Source organism: Necator americanus, chromosome V (genome assembly GCF_031761385.1).
Source record: "Necator americanus strain Aroian chromosome V, whole genome shotgun sequence".
Lineage (NCBI taxonomy): Eukaryota > Metazoa > Nematoda > Chromadorea > Rhabditida > Ancylostomatidae > Necator > Necator americanus.
Window position 1 is genome coordinate 5,031,501 of NC_087375.1, and position 23,481 is coordinate 5,054,981.

General features: G+C 39.3%; 2 protein-coding genes across 4 annotated transcripts; one reads left to right on the forward strand and one right to left on the reverse strand.

Moving 5' to 3' along the window:
- Positions 1-360: 360 nt before the first annotated feature.
- Positions 361-11,011, forward strand: RB195_012943 (uncharacterized protein; the record flags this gene model as incomplete). Of its 3 annotated transcripts, XM_064202554.1 has the most annotated exons (19): positions 361-456; positions 2,907-3,019; positions 3,615-3,712; positions 4,056-4,176; positions 4,259-4,345; positions 4,398-4,521; positions 4,601-4,632; positions 5,106-5,191; positions 7,094-7,191; positions 7,245-7,393; positions 7,467-7,563; positions 7,627-7,779; positions 8,778-8,903; positions 9,042-9,147; positions 9,737-9,849; positions 9,907-10,034; positions 10,340-10,505; positions 10,560-10,715; positions 10,871-11,011. In XM_064202554.1, the coding sequence occupies 19 exons, from the start codon at positions 361-363 to the stop codon at positions 11,009-11,011; spliced, it is 2,190 nt and encodes a 729-aa protein (XP_064058434.1). The 3 variants fall into 3 exon arrangements, with proteins under 3 accessions (XP_064058434.1, XP_064058435.1, XP_013297757.2); XM_013442303.2 differs by lacking the exons at positions 361-456; positions 2,907-3,019; positions 3,615-3,712; ... (2 more) ...; positions 4,398-4,521; positions 4,601-4,632 and having other exon boundaries at positions 5,110-5,191; XM_064202553.1 differs by lacking the exons at positions 5,106-5,191; positions 7,094-7,191; positions 7,245-7,393; ... (7 more) ...; positions 10,560-10,715; positions 10,871-11,011 and having other exon boundaries at positions 4,601-4,684.
- Positions 11,012-12,878: 1,867 nt separating this feature from the next.
- Positions 12,879-18,682, reverse strand: RB195_012944 (uncharacterized protein; the record flags this gene model as incomplete). The annotated part of the gene is made up of 13 exons (XM_064202555.1): positions 12,879-12,943; positions 13,009-13,131; positions 13,227-13,334; positions 13,628-13,723; positions 13,800-13,913; positions 14,038-14,137; positions 15,211-15,297; positions 15,372-15,504; positions 16,051-16,182; positions 16,625-16,719; positions 16,783-16,902; positions 16,966-17,099; positions 18,646-18,682. The coding sequence occupies 13 exons, from the start codon at positions 18,680-18,682 to the stop codon at positions 12,879-12,881; spliced, it is 1,344 nt and encodes a 447-aa protein (XP_064058436.1).
- Between the last annotated feature and the right edge of the window lie 4,799 nt (positions 18,683-23,481).

Below are 23,481 nucleotides of genomic sequence, written 5' to 3' on the forward strand. Positions count from 1 at the left end.
AAAAGAGAAAAAAGTAAGTTAGAGCGTCAGGAAATTGGGGCGCCGCTGAGTTCCCCCTCCAACCCCAACTACATTTTTCCCGTTCCGTTATCGTTATCGCCTGAATTTTTTCCCGTGTTCTCCTTACTACATCTTAAAAACCATCCTTCAGTTGTATTCTGTTTAAGGACCCTAGTTAGACATAATCGACCGTTCCATCTTCCCGTTAACAATGACCGCTGGTTTTGACTGACATGGTGCTCGTGGTGCTCGACATTTAAACGGTTGGTTGTCATATGCTTTGGACAGAGATTAATCATAATGACGTATTGTTACTGAAATCACTTCTATGCCTTTCTTCTTCCAGGTTACCAGTGAACAATGCTAAAACTTGCTCGTGGTAGTTCTAACTTCTCCGTTTCGAGTGTTGACTACGATCCTCCATTAAAGCCGAAAAAGGAGGCGCAAAAACGAAAGGTATCACATCAATTTTGAGGAAGACCTCTGATCAACGCAACATCTGATCTGATCTTTTCTTCCCTTAGTAGTATAGTCAACAACAGTCGATAATATAACAAAAATCACTCTATAGCGCGGCAAAGCTAGCGATGTCGATCAGGAAGAATCTCTCGTTTGGTGCCGTTGTGCTGCAAAGGTTCTAGATTTCGGGAAGAAAAAGCCATGAATACCTAACCCATGACTGGAACTTGTAAAAGTCCCACTTCCACTTATGCTTTTTACGCAACTGCTCCACGCTTCAGGTCGTTTTGACCCGACCATAATCACAAAATCATGAGGTTTTGTTCTCCATTCATCCCTCCGTCTGTGAAATGTTGAAAAGAAGCAAAGTATGATAAGTACAATACCGTTATTGCAGGATAAGGATCATAATCACATCTAAGTACCACAAATTAATCTCCCTACAATTGAAACCTATCAGAAACTTCGTGCAGTTGCGTAAGCCGCTGCGCTCGAACCGGCGTGGTGATGAGAGCGGTTGGAATCGAGATGGGACCTTGGCTAGCCCCACTCATCGCAGCAGTCCGAGTGAAGATTGCGATGGTCCCGCCACCTCGCTTCGAGCGCTTCCGGTTATTGAATTGCATCAAGATAATCGTTTTGACTCGAATTTATCAACATTCGCCTCCGAACACGTGCAGGTAACCCGCAGGCTCGCCTCCACCGAAGGCGTCCAGGCACCGACACAACACGTTTTGCTACGAGTGAAAGCAAAAACGAAGCACACGAAAGTGTTCAACTAAAATGAAGACATTAGAACTTCAGAAATATGGGTAATATGGAGGTGACCGAAACAATTGTTCTCACCCTCGAGATGGTACAAGGATAATTCCTATCGTCGTTTTCCGGTGCTACGAACGATGTGACGACCTCAAAACATCGTGGGGGGTTCTCTTCACGAGGAACTCTCCTCTGAGGCGTGACGCTGGGGCATTTTTAACAGTGTCGCCGGCTAGTTCGATTACAAATGTTAGAAACAGACTTTCAGTATTTCTCAGTTTTTCTTTCAACAGCAACCACACCGTTGGGAGGTCGCTTACGAATTTGCACTGAGCTTCATGTCGTTTTGACCCGACTATAATATTGACAACTAATTGGAGCTGAACAAAGCCAATTGTATGTAGGAGGCTAGTTCTAGTGCAGTCTCATCAACCTCGAAGGGTCTCATCTCGTTTTTTCCGCAACAATATCGTTTGCGCTAAATAGATTTTTGTCAGCACAATTCGTGCTTTCTAAGTTTTCCTCTGTTTTTTCTTATCTGGTATTTTTGATTTCAAACGCGAAGTGAGCACTGGTGAATACACTCTTCGAGGAAATAAAGTGAATCATTATGTGAACTTTATACGGTTTGAAATTATCAAAAGTGGTCCCACGAAACTGCCATTAGCGAATTTTGCTCGGCGCTCTTCCACATGTTGCTCTCTTCAGCATGATTTAACTGGATAAAAAGTAGATATAGGCGGAACAGCTAAAACCCTGGAAACGAAGGATCTGACAATTAGTGTTGTTCGCACAGCTACTATGAAGTAGTGTATGCGAAGTTGTAAACATCAACATAAACCAAGCATTTCTTAACAAGTAATAGTAGTAGTAGCAAGAGGCTAATACTCGCAACGAGAAGAGACGTCTTGCACAGAACCATCCTACCACATACTTGGCCGCGTTGTCTGGTCACGTCGCACCACCAATACTGTACTCAGATCAAGGATTGTTGCGCTTTTGTCTAACTAGTCGACCCGTCGACACCACAACTGCTTATGGTCGACCGTGATGGTTCGAAACGGAACTCATTTCCTGCTGTTTACTCTTACAAAGACCTATTTTTCTATCACCTTGTCCGGTCTCGTCTAATCCAGTTCGCTAATAACACATAGACACAAACATACATAGATATTGACTACATAGTCGGTGTTCGAGACGGAAAACATGTCCTTTATCAACACACTTATCTGAACAACCTGTGGGAACCTTAAACGGGAAGTATGTTGTAGCATTTGACTGAGTTCGAGATTTTGGGAACTGTGAAGTAACTTCTACATTTGGTTCTCAGTGTAAGAGCGAACGGAGGTTTTACAACCAGTAGGTAAATTATGTGTATTGCAAACAACTTGAGACGGGAAATAAAATGAATGAAGTAAAGCGTGTTTCGATGAGAGCTGAGTGGAATCAACAACATCGCTGAGTATGCCGCTTAGGTGACCTCACTCCAGGAGTTGCGCAACCTTTCCCGACTAGGTAATATCTTATCTTTTGTCGAGTAGACCAGCCGCTAGGTTAAGGCCACCTATTTTATAGTTAATGAGATCTTATAACTCGTTGTGGTTCTCTGTGTTATATGTGGTGAGTTTGCTCTTTTTTGTTAAATAGTTGCTACTTCTACAACCGAAATATACGAAAATATTGTTTAGAATGTACACTTCGACGATGAACATGACATATTCGAAGCAGAACGGTATACCATGTCCACCGCTACATTTCTTCGTCAAAAAGGCCTGGCATGGAATTCTTTGGCGCAAGCATTGTAGGTTTAACTAGTTATTTTTGTTGTAACATTAATTACTTGAATGGTAGAGTGTTTTGATTTTTTTAATGTAAGTAAGCTAGCTTCTCCGGTGTAAATTTCAGTTGTCATTGCTGCACCAAAATAAGCAAGCCAACAAATCGGTTTTTTTTTTTGTTATTTTCTATCTGCAGAGGTTTTAATTTCACAAATAGCAACTTCTAATACTTCTCCAGAATTCATGTTCAAAAATCTTTAAGGTCCTTTTTTCCTTTTCTTGGCCGAGCCTAGTACAGTGGATTATTTGAGGTGACCATCACGATTATGCCATTTATTCCGCAGCGTATCACCAATTTTACGCACTCCGAAATATTTGCGGTGAGATCTCTCAGGATATCGTGAGACTCCGTATATTGTGGTATATTGTGATGCGCATTATAAAAATAGCATTAATTGCATGCTCTAGCGTCACTATCTTGATATACATTACATCTCTTAATTGTACTAAAATGCGTTGGCGCATCCCAAGCGGATTGATACGGCTGTGACTTTATCCCTTATCCTTTTGAATGTTACATGTTGAATCATTTTGGACATTTTGTTCCTCGTTTTATAGTGGATGCGAAGAGGACATCATCAAAGATGATGCTGTGGTCATGAACGAACTTCTGAATCTCTGTAGTTTCTGGGCGGACAGTGAACCTATTTTTGAAGGTATGTTTTTTTTTTTGTTTTTAATGTTTGACAACAGCATATTACCAGATAACCTACTTTCTTTTCCTAAATGGGCAGTTGTAAAAGAACTATGCTAGAATCAGAACGACATGAAGCACAGTGGAGTTGTGTAACCGTGCTTCATGTCGTTTTGACCCGACTATACGTCAGTAACCAAGTTGGAAGCAAAAGGAGTATAGAAAAGATCTTCAGGAAGTGAGCCACTGGGTGCATTTTTGGATTCCTGCTGCTTTTGAGGATTTCCTGTAGATATAAATCTTTACACTGTCCTCAAAAAGTGTCTATAGATGATTAGAAGATTCGTTTTGAATGATTTTTTAAGGTGTTGACGAACCTAGCAGTGATGACCAGGATTCAGACGATGAGGACCTCGAATGTTTGAGGCGTTTGGCCATGTTTTCTTCATCCGTTTCTACCGTTCCTCCAAGTAATGCCCATTGCAGGTGACTTCCTCTTTCTTATAGCGATATTTAACAGTACAGTTTCGTTTTTGTGATATGACATGCAATTTGTTCTTCTTTTTAGTTCAACGAGTTCTGGGCTAAGTAGCCTCCGCCTGAATAGTTTACTACGATTAAGCACTCAGTGTTGTCGATCGTCTACGAATTCAAGGTTAGCTTCGTTTTTCACTTCAATAGGAACCGCCAATTCTTGAATTTTCCAGCATGGATGTGAACCGGTTATCATGTGCCCCCTCCTCGGATTCTTTACTAGGATGTGAGCCTGTTTCTGTCAAGCCGCGGTCCATCTGTATGGGAGAATTAGAAAGCGCTTTTAAGGGAATCGTGGTGAGTGAATTCTTCTTGGTTTTGGGTCTTAGTCAAACCCCTCATTATTTGCAATTTTCTTCTTTTTTCTATGTTATAGAATGATGACAATGAAGTTAGTCAAGATCCTGTGTATGTTTCTACGTCTGCGTCAGATGACTTCTGGTCACAAGTAGAGTTTTAATTGTTCTTAGTAGCATTTGTTTATTTTATTTTTGGCGACATTTCTCGTGTAAGTCCTTTGGTTGCTTGTATTTTTCATCACATTCGGAATTTATCGATTCTCCCCAACGGTTTGTAAACCATGGTTAGTGTATTTCCTTGAATTTCTCCGAGATATATGTATCAGTTGTCTACTAGCTGCTAGTATTGTCTTTCTGTGTCCTATGCTTGCTTCTTTTTTATTTATTATTTCGCAGACTCAGCTTATATAGTCATTCCACTTTAACAAAACGTTTAGTAGCGGTTCAACCGTCAGATTCTATATTAAGGCAAAAATACATAAAAATCTTGATAGTTTATGTGTTCATGTAAGAGGTATACATCCTATTTCTTCTTAATCTTTCTAAACTTAAGTCAATAGCTATTGTACATTCATTTTGAAGAATAATGTCAGCGAAAGAGAAACGAAGAAAAAGTACGAGGGATACTGGAGTAGTTAATGGAGCTGCTTATGCACATGAAACTGAAGGTACTACTCGAATATACATTTTTTCTTTCAATCAGTACGAAAGAAAGTAAAAAGAAGAGTAGCATACTGTTGTTCTTATGGATCGATGCTTTGCTGAAATGAAGTAAAATTATGTTATTCTTACTCACTTTTCATCCTATTACTTTGTGGGTGAATTGGCAGCACTTATAGTCGAGTCAAAGCGAAATGAACCACGGTGCAGTTGCGTAAGCGGTTGCACTCGAGGCAGTGCGGAGGAGCTTAGCGGTCGGAATCGAAGTGGGACCATCGTGAAATCATGCAAGGAGTGGTGCCAGCGAGAGTCCCTCCTAGATTCTAACCGCTACACACTCTTGCACCGCTTCGAGCGCAACCGCTTCCGCAACTGTACCGTGCTTCATGTCATTGTGACCCTACTGTATGTGCATGAAGCAGAAACTAACAATGTTAACTCCGAAGATCCCTCCGGAGTGTTTTTATTCTGTGAAATGCAAGAAGTGCTTCTTCATGTAGAAGAACATGAACGTATTTGAAAAAGACGAAGAGTTGTACTTGTTGAGCATCCTCTAGCGCTCTGGATAATGATAATATTAGGTTGGTAATCTTAAGTTTCTACCTTATCTACGTTGGAATCCTTGCTGTGATAGTGCTACATTTGTAGTATGTAATGAAGTGACAATTTGCACGATATCCACTGAAGAAGTTCCAGTTGGGGATTGTTGTTGAAAAACAAAATTTGAACATGAAGAAAGGAAAGTTAGAGATACAAAATTGACGCAAACCTTGTACTGGAACCATTCTGACTTAGATGAATAGAAATAATGAACACAAAAATGTTATAAATGTACGCAATAAATGGATAGCACTAGAGATTTGTGCAACACTTGTTCATTGCAAAGTTTGCAGCGACGGTTTCGACGGTTACGGAGGTATATGGCCGTCAACATGGATGTTTAATCTATTCTTGAATGATTTCACTAAATGAGGGTTTCTGTGGACTTTGTTCAGTTTTTCACTAATGTTCAATGATTTAGATGCAGAAAATGTGGTTAAGATATATTTGAACTTTTTAGAAGTTCTAGAAACTTCTCGCCTTCCTGTTGATTTTTTTAAAGTACAATACTGCTATACATCTGTTCTAACAGTAAAGATAGAGAAAGTGAAGAAGAGAAAATCACATAAAATTAGATTTACGATTGAGACCCCAGTCCCGAGAACTGAAACTCTGTTGCTGTAAGAAAGTGGTAGACAAAAAAGTAAATCTTCAGAGAAAGAAAGGCACTGCAGAATCTTCTTCCAGGTGTGAAGTCCAGTTGCATTCGCTCAGTGCAGACTCACTAAGAACTTTGTCATCAATTCACACGAATGCTTCAATCATATTACATCAAGACACAATCGCTACTGCGTTTCTGAATGTTGTTCATGATGTCTAGAAAGAAATGCCATAAGTTTCTCGTTTAAAGCTGGGAGCACCCCTGTAATCTGAATGGAGATGTCAGTAGGTTGGTCAGTGTGCCCGCGAGTGGCTCAGAATAGACTCCAACAAACAAACTGAACGTCTGGAGTGTAGTGCATTTGAGAATTTAGTAAATGTGCCAGATTCTAAAAGAAATGGCACTACATACAAGGCCTGTTAAAGCTAGAAAGTGTGTCGTCTCAAGCGGTAGCTTTCAACCATAACAGTGATGTTATGTCAGTATGTTGAGCTGCGCAAGAAATATCCCGTTCTACAAAACTACTTTGGTATTTGAGTGGAATATAAAATTTTGTCATTTAAGAGATTTGGGACTCAAACAACACTATTTTCAGTCATGTAGCTTCTAACTAATAAGAAAAGACTATTCGTTTTCGAGATCATTTGTAAAAGCGAGATCATTTGTAGTACTTTGACATTGCGCAAAAGTATTTTTTTTTATTTTTTAGATACTTGGAATTCAATCAAAGAAGCTGTTTTGCACTCTTCCACAGGACTTGAGAGGGGAAAAACATTGTTGCACTTTCTTCGATCTCAAAAGGATGATGTGAGGATCTTCATTTCTCCACGCTCTATAACTTCATCTCTCTAAATTTCTAGCCCGAAGCTCGTGTGGAAGTCCAGAGTAGCATAGACTTTCAATTCCTCTCCCAGTTGATGATTTCCTACACTGGGACCACCTCTCCTGCTGATCGTTCAATTTTTGAGTCATTGCTGTTACTGGAAAATACCTACGAAGTTAATTTAAGGCAAGTAGCTATAATAATTAAGTACTTAACTCCAGAATTATAGTTAGAGTGTAGTTGAAATCCCCATTTGTAGTGTTATTCATCCCATTGTTTGGGGTGAAAAATCGGCTGAAATCTACTCAAAACGTGCGCAGTTCGGAGCAACATTAAACAGAACAACTTCGGATCAAGTAAGTTCGCAATTACTACTATTATTAATGGCCCTTCTCAGGTCTGCAAGGCTGTGCTTCTAGGTCCTCGCGCTTCTGGACGGTTTACTTATGTGGAAAACAGTTCTGAATCACTCACGATTGCCGCCGAAAACAGAAAATGATGATGCTCCAAAAGTTTACGACGTTCGATTTCTTCTGCGCTTGTTCTTAAGTCTGATGCATCCAGGTTCTGACGTAGGTACACATTTATCATCTCAGTTATCAACATTTTCTTTTCTGTGCTCATCTCCCACTCGAGTATCCATAAGCAATATGTTCCTTCCATCTAAATGTCAATGGTACTAAAGAAACATTTTGAATTCCAACAGTACTTACAAAAGTTCCGGTAAGGTTCAGAAACATCGCCGAATAATCGCTTGAGCGACCTATTTGACGTGGATGCCCTAGTGTCGGAAGTGAAAATAGCTTCCCTATTTTGACTGTATTTTGATTCCTGATTTTATTCAATTGTAATGCGACTTCCGTTACATTTTTTTCCGAAATTCCAAGTGTAGAGGATAGTGAATTGATCTTTTTGAGGACATATTATAGTGGTGTTACTGTCCAATGTTTCCTGATTGCTGTTCAAAGAGGGCAACTCACGACTCAACGAAGTAGCCTATGTTTCAAGTCGTTGTTGTCGTGGAATTTCTTGTGGCAAATGTGATTTCTACGGCCCTGGAACATAGGAGTGTTTAGGTCGTACTGCGAGTGGGATACGAGTGTCGAGTCTAACTTCTTCAATCCTCTGTTAGTGAACTTTGCGACACGAAGATGGCTATCGTCGTGCAGAGGCCCGATTATGTGTGCCGCAGCTCAATTTTTATGGGAAGGGAAGATTTTGAGCTACACACTGTGCACTTCATGGTCAGTAAGACAGCGTGAAAGAAAAAAAAAAACGACCAAAACGATGAGAGCTTCTGCACGGTAACAGTCGCCTTCATGGCGGAAAGTTGACAGGGCTAAAAAAAAGTGAGAAAAGTAAAAATTATCCACTTGGCGGCTTGAACTTAACTGCACCGAAGTATCGTTTTCATAGGACAGTTCACTGACCTAATTTGCGCCCGTTATAAATAAAACGTTACTAAAAGTTTTCGCCCAATCAGTACGTCTACATCTTAATGCAAAAATGGAAGACTCTGTGTCTAGTATATAGGAGAACCTAGAAGATCATTCTGCGTGAGCTATTTCAGCTAAAATATCGTGCTTTTGTGGAATGCAATGGACTGTCCTTAGTATTTTCGTGCACTTCCTCTAAAGACTTGGTGGTCCGGAGATTGGCTTACTGTGTTCTCCAAAGATTTTTGTCTCTTCTACAGGTTCGTTTTTCGCTCTCTTCCTGTCTTGATTGATTCGAAGATAGGCGGTAGCAGGCACAGAGCTTTTATTTAACTTCTTTACCAAGGGATCTTATCATTCCCCTATTAAGTTCGTGAAGAAATTATTGGCAGTCTTAGGAACTGGACGCTGAGACTGTTGATGATCGACATAAATATCTTTACATTTATCTTCTGCGACTCTTCAAGCAGAGTGTTGAAAACGATGCCACAAGATTACCGCACAGTGGGTTTTCACTTTTTTCAATGTTGTGCTTTTTGATGCAGTAATGCTCACAATACACATAAATAGTTTTACAGTACATGTGACTGATTAGTCTTTAAATTGAAGCTATATTATATTAATAGAGATATTTTAATGACCTTTTTTCATTTTATTTCAATATGCATATAGGAAAAAGGTGACTAATGACTCTTGAGACTCTAGTTATGGAGTAATTTTGTGATTTACGGGGAGTTGTGCTTGACTCTAGGAATGGGCGGGATTATCTTTCCATGGAAAGTAAAAGTCTTTTCTTTCGCTCTCATAAATAAATGAGAATGATATGACGTGGGTTATTGCTGCATCCTTTATTCTTCACCTTTCATTAATACGTCTTGTCCCACCTTCGCATATGTTTGGTTTTCCATATTGATCTGATTCTTTCTCCTTGTTAAAGATATTAGGGAGTCCCATTATAGTATATACATAATTTAGTAGATAATTTAAGAGCACTCAAAAAAGAATTCGGCTGTGAAATCACCTAAATTGGTGTTTTCCTGCACTCTGGCAACAGTCTAGGCATATTGTCGCTTCTCATCACTTTGCTTTTAAGTGATCTCGCACTTTTTCGCCCGTGTATCGAAGCTAATTTTACATCCGGAATCACCGGTCTTCTCCGCGGTTCTATCATTTCTGAGCTTGAAACCTGTGGTCGATTTCAACAATGTATGTGTTCTTTTTTCTTGAAGAAAATGCAGCAGCATCCAAGTATCCTTTTTTCAGGTGCCTGAACTTTATAAATTGCTATTGAGTTCCTCCGCCGAGCATTATAAGCAAGAACGGGAGTGGATATTAACTTTGATATCCGAGGGATTAATTGAGGCTATGGATTACAATATCCTTCAAAACAGGTGAGTACTGGTGTCATAACCGGTTTGCCACCTTGTGCGCTTTACATGGATATGTGCGATAGTCGGAACCGCTGCTAAGATTCCTTCACTTTTGGATGGTTGCCGAGGGGGCCCTTTCACTTTTGGACGCTTGGCGAAATAATCCTAATCACTTGAGCTGCACCTCATGGGCTAGACCCCCTCCACTTGAGGAGGGTTCGGCTGCTTCCTATCACATCTATGTTTCCATGCTTTATGACAAATTATTAGAGTATTCTACAAAAGTGTGTTCTTGGTTTTCTAATCTCCTTTAACAATCGCTGTAGATCTGGCATCAAGCTATTGCTCTCGTTATTCCCAACATGCATGGTGGACAAGGTTACGCGTCGGTTGATACTTAATACGCTCAAAGCTGCTGTGCAAATGCGATCTGTTGCTCATGATTTATTCTACAGAATGAACCTACATTCATGGATTGCTTCTGTCATTGATGTAAGTACAGCAATATTTACTATAGGGTTCCATTTTACTTCATAAACTCTTCAGAATCCGTTACTTAGTAGCTGGGAGCAATGTTACCTGGGACAAATTTATTCTATACTTATCGCCAGCGAACGAGAACATTATCGTCGCGCTTCCTCGGAAATACTAGGACATAAACATGAGACTGCTCGCGCTTGTACTCGAATCACAGCTTGTAAAGTAAGTTTTTGTCCATTGTCGCGTTCGATTCTGAAGTTCCTATATACTTCATAATGTGTGGTCATTGCAACCTGTAAATGAATTTTTCTTTTGGAAAATGACTTTACTTGGTGAAAGTTCCGCGATTCTACTATTCTCATTGCACCCATTTTTAGATCTTATCAACTATGGAATCTTTGAAGGACATGCCAACTGCCTTGGAAAATCTTCGGTCCATACGGTCGGTAATCGACATGAAGTGGCGACCAAAACGAAGGAAAATCTTACATGCTGAGGAAGTTGAAGATCGCTTGTGATTTCCGGTAGAGAGAAAGTTGTACTGTTTAGTTGTTATGTTTGTCCAGATTTACGTTGTTGTTATCGTTTTGAATATTGTTGTTATTCTTTTTAGAATATGAATTACATGAATTAAATGATAAAAACTTGTTGCTTTTACTTCCTCCTATTGTGTACCAAAAAAAAAGATTAAGTTATACATCAGTTATAGTCTCTGTTACTTCAAGAAGGGAACAGATTTGCACAAAATCTGAAGCATATTTGATTCCCAGTTCACTCATTGGAAGTCCATAAATACAACAGGCTTATAAGGATTTTCGGTCAGTGACTTAAAAGAATAACTAAGAATAAGACGATATGTCAACATCAACTGTTTATGTGCGCAAGGGATATATATATATATATATATATATATATATATATAAACCACCCGAAGATAGGTGTAATTAGGCATATAGGTGTTGACAAATCAACTATAATATACAGTCGGGTCAAAACGACAGGGCATCACGGAGGACAGTGATGTAAGCGGGTGCGCCCGACGCGGTGCGGTGGAGGCAGCGGTTGGAATCGAGGTGGGACCAACTGGTGAACTGCAGAGACTGCAGAATCCTTACACGATTCCAACCGCTACGCTACACCGCGCCGCTTACGCAACTGTCCATGTAGCATGACCCAACTATACACGAGCAATAACATTGACCAACGAACAAAGAGATGGTACCAAGATGATGAATTAACTGAAGAGATGCGGAGTAAAAGAAAGGCAGGAGGTAGACTGCACTGAATGTAGAAGAGCATTATCCTGGGGCGTGGGGTGGGGGTTATGCTGTGCAAACCGTCTGGCACAGCTGCATTGTGTTTGTTAGGTTCCTAAGAGTTAAGGCATCCGCCAAAAAAAGACCTCCATAATCTTCGGTATTTTGGTCGTTCGATCCTACAAGAAGACGAAGAATCTGTGGAAATAGCTGTAGTATGAAGAGGAAATTTTCAGCGTTGGCAACCACACAAGCCAGCTCTACAGAATGTTGAGGTTGCTGAATTACTAGGCTACAGTATGATCAAAACGATTTGAAGCACGGTGCAGTCGCGTAAGCGGTTGCGCTCGAAGCGCTGCGGTGGAGATCTCGGTTGGAATAGAGGTGGGCTGCAACAATGGACGGTGGTGATCCTCACTCGAATCTAACCGCTGCGCTTCACCGCACCGCTTCGAGCCTAACCGCTTACGCAACTGCACTGTACTTTATGTCGTTTTGTTTCTACTATACCTATCCTTTTACTTTACGTGTTAGTTTAAAGAAATGAAAAAAACTGTGTTTTCTATTTAATTCAAATCTTACGTAAATTTTGAGAACCATTTGATATTGTATTCAAGCATTTACGAAGTCATTACAAAAACTGTACAAAAACAAAAAAATCGGGATTATGAACATCAATGGGGCGGGTGTAGTGTAGCGGTTAGAGGTTGCGCTTCCTGCACGATCGACCGGAGGTTCGAATCCGCCCTAGTGCTCACCTTTCATCCCTCCGGGGTCGATAAATTGTTACCAGACTTGCCTGGAGGATAAAAACACTGTCTTGAAACATCGGCTAGCCACCGCAAGTCATTGTATAGGCCACGTACTACGTTCTTAAACCCCAAACGATTCTGAATTGAAGTGAACGTGGGGGCGCATCCCAAGTGGACTGATTAACGCCAGACACTTTACCCTTTATTCTTTATCCTTTAATTAGTTAATCAATAAGGAACATCTCCAGATTTCTCGGTTAAATTCACAGTTTTTTTTTTGTCATGCTGACCCTTGCGTTATCCGATTGCAATGCTTTGTACAATAATTATTCATCTCATCCAATTAGTGAGAAGTATAGAGAATATTATGGTCGTTGTCACTTCTTGATACCAGTTTTTGTCAGAGAAATTCGTGGCTTGTGTTTCAGACAAGGTGAATTTTCTGAAATGAGGAAAATGTGGTTATATGAGGTGTGAGGCCTACACAATTCTCTGCTGTTCTCAAACCTTCATTCAGCCGAAATATATCTGGATTCTTGTAGATACTGTACACACATCTCAAACGATTACGTTCATTTTCTTTCGAGAATCGGCTTGGGTAGATTTTCTGGTCGTAATACGGCAGAGGTCCTAAGTGGAAATAAATCAGTTCGATAAAATAGACTAAATATTCGAATAAATTTTTCAGATCAACGACTAAATTCCTCCTCGGCACTTTTTTCTACCTCCATATGCTGCAGGCTCACAGTCACATGCTCTGGATCTCCACATGTTGCCCCAGTCGGGTTGCCATGAGTACATATGGAGAACAGCATCAAAGTTATCGATCATTCCTGGAATTGACAAATTCGTGGATGTTCCTAATTAAACTAATTCTTAATTAGTTGTTTAACAATGAATCTCTAGCAGGAGAATGACCTGCCAACCCACCACCCCTCATGCTTTGAAGGACCAATTTTGTTGTGTAAAATTCAGGCGAAATTCTAGTGAGCTCTCTTCCATCTTGTTCTTTTTTTTTTTGGTTTTATAGCATACCTTCATGTGTTTTCAATAAATAAATAAATAAATAATCCCGTTATTAATGTTCCTAATTAGTCATATTAATATTTTAAATGAAGTCAGTTACCTTTACAGCTGAGAGACCTCTCAGATCCAGATGGAACACCGAAATATTTACAGAACCACTTGAACGCTTTGATTCTTCGTGATTCACCTGGTCCTCCTGAAGCTATTCTTATTGGGACCACAATGAGATGATTCTAAAAGGTCTCCTAATACTTCTGCCCTCCCAAACTCACCTGGCTCCTCAGGATCCTCACCGCCACATTCATTGTTTATTACTAGGCTTGTTGGGCCAAATATAGGACCGCTGAAGCCAGCTCTTCTGTTTTTCTCGGATTGCCGCCAATCACCTTCAACGAACATTCTTTTTCATGATATTTTATGATTTCAGGCCAGAAATCGACTACAAGGAATGGGATTCTGTATTTAGGTAAAGGAATTAAAATTTCAATATAATAACAAAGGCACACTAACCTATCACTATGCTATGCATCGATGGTTTAGGTGGTTGCGGTGTCATATAAAACCAGAGACTAGCCAACATTGCTAGCGGTGGATCCATCTTGGTCATGACCTAAGAAAAGAAATAAATAAGTAAATAAACAAATAAATATAGAGAATTCTGCAGCCATTGCTTTTTAGCATTAAAGATAAATGTTGCAAAATTACGATCTGAGAAGAATTTTTTCTAATGAAATCCTGGTAAGTTTAGGAAAAACCGAGAGAACCGAAATCTTCCTGTAAAGCCGTATCTCTGGGATCCCACTAAAGGGTAGCATGTCAAAAATAATGTAATATGATGTAAAATATAATAAAAATTAGAATAAAGGATAAAGTTTCTGGTGTTAATCAATCCGCTTGGGATGCGCCCCCACGTTCACTTCAATTCAGAATCGTTTGAGGTTTAAAAACGTGTAACTGGCCTATACAATGACTTGCGGTGGCTAGCCGATGTGTCAAGTCAGTGTTTTTATCCCCTCCCAGACAAGTCTGGTACCAATTTATCGACCCCGGAGGGATGAAAGGCTTGGTTAGCACTAGGGCGGATTCGAACCTCAGATCGATCGTGCAGGAAGCGGAACCTCTAATCGCTACACCACACCCGCCCATATAAAATATAATATTAATTAATAATGTTGTGATACTTCCAGTAGTAGATAGGGATAGAGGTGCTTTTCACGAATATGAGCAAGATCATGTCTTAACTTCCTTTAGTAAACCAGAAAAAAGGCGTGTGAAACAGCATTGAATGCGCCGGTGGTCCCAACGATGCAACTTATTACGGACAGTAGAACGATGACAATCCGCAATCCGTCGGAGATTGTACAGTTGGCGCAGTTTCTGCTGTTTATTTGAGCTATGTTTGTGGATAGCTGAATTTGGACAACTGATGGAGCTGCCCGCATTCTATCGTGTAGTAAGTTGCATCGTTGGAGGGAAGTGTCACACGAGATTGTTTTTACGCGGCTTTTTCTAAATAACCGGGAAAAGGGAAGGAGAAAAAAATGAGAAAGAGAAGGAAAAAGAAAAGGAAACGAAACTTATTTGTGGAAAATTACTAATTGCTTCTAAAAGGACTCGTAAGAGCTCCTAGGAATATTTTTATTTGAAATTTGACCAACTATACAGTACAATTTCTATCCTTACCAAATTTGGATTATTGATCAAGTCAACTTTTATTCCTTTTGAAAGCAGGAATTGCTGGAAAAGACCGTAGTTGTAGTTCCAGGATAGCTGAAATAAAATTCTTTGTGGTAGGTGTTAGATCATAAAATTTCCGGAGAACCTTATCTGTTTAATATGGATACCTGCAGAGCGCCTCTACCAAAGTAGCAGCCTTTGTGATATGTGTTGCCAGCATGAGTCTCTACAGTTTCATTACATGGATACCAGAAATCCAACACTGCGTCTTTTTTGCAATACTGTCCCTCAGCAGTGCATCTGTGAACAGGAAGAAAGGTTCTGTGTAGAAAAATCCATAGCAGCAGTACACCATGAAATTGACGATTTTGGGATCTCTCCACAAAAATATAAGGTTAACGGTGTAGACCACTAGTATGAGCGTGAGCGCACGATCAACTCCCTTTAATCGTTCAGAAAAACAGCCTTGGCGATCGAATTTTCCTACGAGGCACCTAACAACGTGTCACGCGTGCGAGCGCAAGCGTACGCGGTACGCCAGCCACCGAGCATACAATGGGCCGAAGACACCGTTTCTCACACCCACTGACGAACGCGGTGCGTACGCCTTCATCCGAAGATGTGGCACGTTACCGGGTGCCTCGTTGGAAAAATTGACCGCCGAGGCCGCTTCCAGCTCGTTTTTTTAGAACAATCAAGGAGAAATCTGCGTGATTGAGCTTATACTCGTCATCTACTCTCTGGGACTGTTTTTTTTTTCAGAAAGGCCTCAAAGACCTCTTCAGGAAGAAACAGGGCTAGGAGTGTAGATCTTAATTTTGTAGTCTGACGTAGTTTATCTATTACCTTTTTCCATCTTGCACATGGAAACCAGGAAAACTTGGCAGAAGTAACGAACTGTTGGGTCCCCTCTCAAACCAATTGTAAAACCCTCCACGATAGAAACACTCGGCTGCTTCGTTATCCGACAAAGTTGAGCTGAAATTGCTGGCATTGGCCGGAAATGGCGAAGATGCTTCACGTTAACAGTTCATTCAAGCAGATTCTTTTCAAATGAGGGATCAAAGGGTGCAACTGTGATAAAAATTACTTATTCTTATTAAAAATTACTTACTCAGAGTCTGGAGCAATCCGATCTGATCTGATTTGTTCTGGGAAAACGTAAATGATACTCTATTACTACTCTATAACTCATTTAATTTGATTTGGTTAAATTTTAATGCTAAGTCGAGAAAGGAACGTCAAATTAACTCAGTGTACGAGTAACCGGTGATTCCATCCGCTTCGCTAGCAGCCAGTGAATCTTTGCAGTAAATAGTAGAGAAAAGACAAAATTTTCGAATGTTTTCTCTAATTTCTCCTCACTATCTATCCATACTGATTTTTTTCATTTACATTGTTGTTTATGTAAACAACTCACTTGTAAAGCGACACATCCGTTTCGCCAGTCTCCTGAAGTACGTGCGCAAGAAAAGCAGCAACGTCGCGCCTTTGATGCTGCCATTCCTCGTAGCCCTGTGAAAGTGTGAAATAAGAAGATTGGAGTTGTTTTTAAATTATAATAAAAATAAATAATACTTTATTAGAAGTTTCTCCTCCAAATTCCGGAAAATATCTTGCAGCAATTGTGAACGACTCGTAAGAGTAAGGCAGGCATTCGTGGGGACCTAGACCGAGGTTCGCCTTCGGGAAGAGGTCCTGCAATTTTCATTACTCTAAATCTTTATATTCATCACATTTTTCTGAATATCTCGGTCTCACCTCGAACATTTCCTTTGAAAACCATTCTTCAATAGGAGATTCCTTCAAATTATTAGGATCACTTGGCTTTTCACATTCTTTTTCAGGTTCCTTAGCGTAGACGAGGTGAGGAGGACAGAAATCAAGGATTACAGCTTAAATGTTCTTTTTATGTTTGTTATACAATTCATCAGGAAATTTCTAAACTTAAGAAGAAAAAATTAATTGCGAAAAAACGTGTCGTTTCTGTGGGGCCTTCTCCAGGAAGAATAACGGGTAAATCATAATGGTACAAACCAGTTCTTCGCTTCAAAATTACCGTAATTCATTTCCCGAAACCATAGCGAATTAGCAAATTGTAGCGATAGAAGAAAACAGCTAACTAAGGAAGCTAACTTTACTGTTTAGTGAAGAATTCACATCGTGTCAAGAGATGGTTCTTTTTCAGAAGAAAAATCTACGGTCACCATTAAAATCTTAGCGTTCGAGGGATTTTCGGGATTGACTTCTCTCAGACAGTGGGCCGAAAGTATTAGTTTACAAGTATCATGATAAAAAAATTGCAAGTCCTCTCACAAATCAAGGAGCTCGAACCAGTAGGAACACTGAGAGTTGTGATCAGATCGCACGAAATCTGCTAAAACACGTCGGACGACATTTGGTACGTGCCCACAAGCAATGGAGAATATTTCTAATTCCAACCTAAAAGATAAAGTTAAAGGGTGAATTTTCTGGCGTTGATCAATCCGCTTGGGATGCGCCCCCACGTTCACTTCAATTCAGAATCGTTTGAGGTTTACGAACGTGTATCTGGCCTATACAATGACTTGCGGTGGCAGCCGATATGTCAAGTCAGTGTTTTTATCCTCCCAGACAAGTCCGGTACGAATTTATCGACCCCGGAGGGATGAAAGGCTTGGTGAGCACTAGGGCGGATTCGAACCTCAGGTCGATCGTGCAGTAAGCGGAACCTCTGACCGCTACACTACATCCGCCCCCAAACCCAAACTTATTTGGGAAAATCATCTTGTTGGGCATGTCATCGCAGAAATCGCGCAAAGCTTTGAGTGCCTTTTGAACGCTGCTTCTGAATGCAGTATTCCATGAATATGAAGTGGGGAGGAAGTCCGCAAGAAAAGCTAGGGATAGGTTTCTAGGTGGTTCCGGGGTGGTTCCGCTCATCCCTCGCGGCGCATCCGCGTACGAATGATCGAGGATTAATGGTCTACTCACCAGTCTATTCAAGTGAAACCAATGGATATGCTTCTTAGGGGACCGGTACGCGTACATAGAGGAGCGTTCTAACGTACGTTGCCTAGGAACTAACGTGGTCCCCATGCTTCTTTTTACGACGATTAGGGAGAGCTGAGCGGAACTATCCAGGATCCCTCAATCTACAAACTCCATCTCTAGCTTTTCTCGCATATTCCATCCTCACGCCTGATTCGTGATATACTGCCTTTAAGGGCAGTATAGATCACGAGGAAAGCGATCAATTCTCCTTAATTGTCCTGAGAAACGACGTAGATAGCGGGCTCGGTGATCAAATTTTCCTACGAGTGGAGAAATCCCAGTAACGTCAATCTTGTGATATGCTGCCTTGAAGTGCAAATAAGATAATGGAAGGCTAAATAATAACAGCTTGGACATTGGATGACTATCGATCATGCTAGATAATGGAAACGATCCTTCGAATCCAACCTATTCTGTTAGAATCGGATCCAATCTCGCCATTCATTACTGTCACAACATACAGTAACTGCAGCCGAAATTCTATTAGAGAGAGTTTTTTTCCTCTCGGATCTTCAAACTGAACTTTGCCTTTTTCTATCGATGGAGATTGACCTATTTGGACTACTGAGCTGAACACAACTCTCAACTTTCCTTTTTTTAAGTTGCAATATTTCGAAAAAAAAGGATCTCTGAACACAACAACTTCCGTGATTTACTTTCGACAACACATTAAAACTTGTCTTCGGGAACAAAAGACCGAGGATTTAGACTGGCCGAGTTCCAGTTCGGAACACATTCTTGTTGAACATCTACGGGTTTTGTTGATGTGTATGGCCCAGAGAAATAACGGATGGAAATCAAGATTCAGCTGAATGGGGTCTTGAAAGAAATCATTGCTATCAAACTGTTCTAGGAGTCAAGAAACTAAGGTTGAGAAGAAATAAATGTAGTGGTAATAGTAAAATAATTTAATAAAATGATAATTTTCTGTTATACTACTGAAAGGAAAGAAAACGGGAAGAATTGGAGAGAAGAAATGACAAACTTTGATCTATCCATGATTTTGCAGAATTTTTTCGGGAATTCAAACACCAATGGTACAGACAATCAATAAATATTAACAACATTGGTTTATAAGTGGAGGAAATGACGCAGCATGGATCACAATTGACAAGAGAACACTGATGAAGATCAAAACTGATCTCTGCTCTATTTCAACTCACAATAACTTTTTATATCTGCATTTTTCAATTTTTTTTTCAGCATTATTTGATTGATCCATAGTAGGCATATGGGTGTTGCATTGTTTTCAAAAAAAAAAAAAAAAAATCAGGACGGTGCGCTGTTTGAATTCATGGGATTAAAGTTTCACTGTATGTATACCCAGTTAATATTTTATGAAACATAGAACACGGTAACTCTTGGGTTCTAATTTTAACGATTAATACATTCAAAAACTTTCAAAATTGTCCATTGGAGCAAAAAAAAAGAAGGAAAAAAAAACTTGAGAGAAAAAAAAAACAATTGGGAAATATTGGTTTTCAAAAAATTGTTTTCAATTTTTTCAAGTAAGGTGAAGAGGCGGTTTATTTTTTTTTTTTGGATTTGGTGAATTGTTCTAGTTGGTATGTATGTTTAACGTGTAGTTCAAGATACAGTATGGTAGAAACTTATTCATTGGTTTCCTTCTTCGGCTTTTATTACCCGATTTTTTTTTTCAAAAGAGAGAATGTAGATAAAAAAAACCGAAAAATTATTCTCAACAAATTGTACACTGACCGACACCTTCATAATAGTTATAATCAAATGAAATGAAAGAGAAAAAAAAAACCCGGAAAAATTTCCATTGAGACCAGCAAACGTGCGGGTACATATGCGGCCAATGGTGAATAAATAATACATATTAGACGAATAAACATGAATAAAACTAATATGTATAATATTATTTATATGCATGATATAATTATTATAATATGTATAATGTTATTTATTATTACAATATACAAATAAAATTTATTATTACGGTATAGAAATAAAATATAGTAATATACAAATGAAATTTATAATTATAATATTCAAATAAAATATAGCTGGATGAATCAGCCATTCAACAAGTTGTTTTTCCTTGTTTTTATGGTATTGCATTATTATTAGGTGTGTTTCCAGGGTAACATTGAAAAGCTGTTACAGGAATTCCAGGAAAGCATCTCAAAATTTCAGGTAATATTAATATTTTCGTGGATTCTTTTTTTGGAGTGTAAACCAACGGACAACTAAACGGATAGCACGAAAATCTTGTTTTTTTTTGTAGAATTTAATTAAAAACTGGAAGATGATTACCCAAAGATTGTGTCACAAGCATCAGAGAAGGCAAAACCGTTGCGTGCATCGTGAAGAACAAGGCGAAAGCTTGCAAACAAAACGCGCATGGGCTTAGCAGCGGAGAGTGGACAATGGAACGTCTGCCTCCATCGAGGGACACTTCGCACGATGGACGGAGGGTGTGAAAAGTTTGGAAAGCGCGATATGAAACTCGACAGCACAGGTGAACTTTGAGTGATTTTGTAAACACAAATCAACACAGATTCTAAGTGGTCCGCATTGGAAATCACTCAACAGCATGCTGTACTGTAACTGTTTTTAGGCTCTGAACGTTGTCTACGTTGTTTTATGAACAGAGATGTTCCATTTTAGTGTTATATTGATCTAAAAATTAGCAAAAAAAAATAAATTGGCATAAAAGGCCAAAAATATAGTCTTGTAAGTGAAAAATCCTTTTTCAAATAATGGGTTACATAACGTTTTTTCTTTTTTCTTTTCTTTTTTTTTCTCATTGCACAATGTCTGAAACTTTGCTGGATGTGTGTTAAACTAACATCAATATGCTTACACTTACAGCTTTGCCAAATTTTTCCTCCTTTTTTCCGTACGCGAGTTTAAATGTTTAAAAAAAAGCAATATTTGTGCATTAATCTACACAAAAGTTCACTTGCGAACACAAAAATAAAATTGAAAAAAAAACCAGTATTACAAAGTAACTCTATGTTTTTGTGTCAAATCTTATCACTTCTCAGATTTTTCATTTTAACAGTGATATTTACTTACTGAAGCGTACAATGAGCTTTCTGTTCCTCTCTCAATGAGAAGTAGAAGTGGCTTTTCAAAAAAAAGTGTAAAACGGCCAGTGTAACTAACGTCTTCCGTAAAGATGTGTTCGTTTCGACCACAACATCTGCCTTCAGGTGTTCGATTAAATGGAAACCATTGTTTCTTTTTTAAAGGCATCACCTCACGAATTCGTGGTGGTGCCGATTTCAGATGAAAATAGCGCGCCGGATCGCTCGAAGTTCTTCGTTTTTTACGTTTCCTTTTCTTTTCTTTTAGGTTTTTTTTTCGTTTTTTTACGGCAATTAGGAAGAAATAGACGGAATCCCCATTCTCTTCATAATCTACGACTTCGTATAGACATAACCCACTTGATACCCGCACCACCCCAGATTTGTGGGGTGATGCGTATAAGGTTTTTTTTCCTGAAGAAAAAAACCCCTAGAAGAGGTGGATCTACGTGAAGTAGTTCGGCCTGCTATGGAAAACATTAAACACAGAAATAAATTCTGTAATACATCTTCTATATTAAATAAAGAGCACCTAAAACCCTGCTATTAGAGTAGAATAAAAATATTCACATGAATATCTCAAGAAAATTCCCGTCCACCTTCCCTTCTCGATATGAAGGTCAGTTGAAACAGGCAAGTGTTAAAAATTTCTCGAATATTTAAAAATTTCTGGAATACCATTAGCATATTAGCAATGATACAAATAGAAATAGGTATATTTATTCGAAAGAAATTAACCAAGAATACGATATCATTAAAGAACACACACACACACACACACACACACACACACACACACACACACACACACACACACACACACACACACACACACACACACACACACACACACACACACACACACACACACACACACGCACACATACATACATACATACAGAATTCATGGATTCATGGATAATCTAAAAATTATCGAAAGAGAACTTCTAGACGTTTTAAGTGCTTGGAAAAACTATGTATGTAAAAAAAACATTTCACGTAGGTCATTGTAGGAGTATGCCGATAACACGATTCAAACAAGTAGGAAAACAAAAATCGGGATTATGAACATTAATGGGACGGGTGTAGTGTAGCGGTTAGAGGTTCTGCTTCCTGCACGATCGATCGGAGGTTCAAATCCGCCCCAGTGCTCACCAAGCCTTTCATCCCCCCGGGGTCGATAAATTGGTACCAGACTTGTCTGGGAGGATAAAAACACTGACTTTGCACATTGGCTAGCCCCCACAAGTCACTGTAGGCCAGTTACACGTTCGTAAACCTCAAACGACTCTGAATTGAAGTGAATGTGGTGGCTGGTCCCAAGCGGATTGATTAACGCCAGACGCTTTATCCTAACTTTAAGTAAAAATTTCAATATAACTATATTTCATATCCTAAACTTGAAGAAAGAAAGCGAAGAAATCGGAAGCATAGATGAATGTGTTGTGCATCGTTTGAAAGGGAATTTCTCACTCTACAAGGAGGTTGTGTTCTGATTTTCCTCCCTTTTTTATATCAATAGCAACGGAACCTACTATGATGTAAAAGCAAAAAGCGGATTACTGACTGATTGTGAACAATTTTATTAAATTGCGCTTCTTGAACCTTTTTCCCCTTCGACAATCCTTCATAAATTCTATCTGCCAGGACTATTTCTGTAATAGAAACGTGAAATTGGGAAAAAAATGAATTCAACAATTTTTTATTTAGTCCTACGTGGAAGAAATTTTCTTGTTATAGGAAAGAAATTGTCTGCTTAGTTCTATATTATAATGTGACGAAATGAACTTGGTTTAAAAGCTGACAAAATTGTTTATGTTCATTTAAAACTTTTTAAAACCGCATTTAGTTTACACGGTACGGTAGCTTTACGGTAGCTTGGCGGATTTGAGGTACATACATAGGTTTAGCACAGTGGTTAGATCTTTCCTAAGGTGCCTACAGAGTTGAAAGTTCTAAACCAGTATTGGTCTACAAACGTTTCGTTCCAGGCAAGTTCCGTATCGATTTATTGATCTCTCCAACGTTAATGAATTGGTATCAAAATTTTCTGGGAGGTGAGAAAAGTGAAACGAGAGAAAAAAAACTCAATGAATCAATTGATTTTTTTTTACAAGCTGTTCCATTTCATTCCAGCCAACCGTTCTATAAGCTTAAACGATTCTGAATTAATGTCGAACGCGACGCG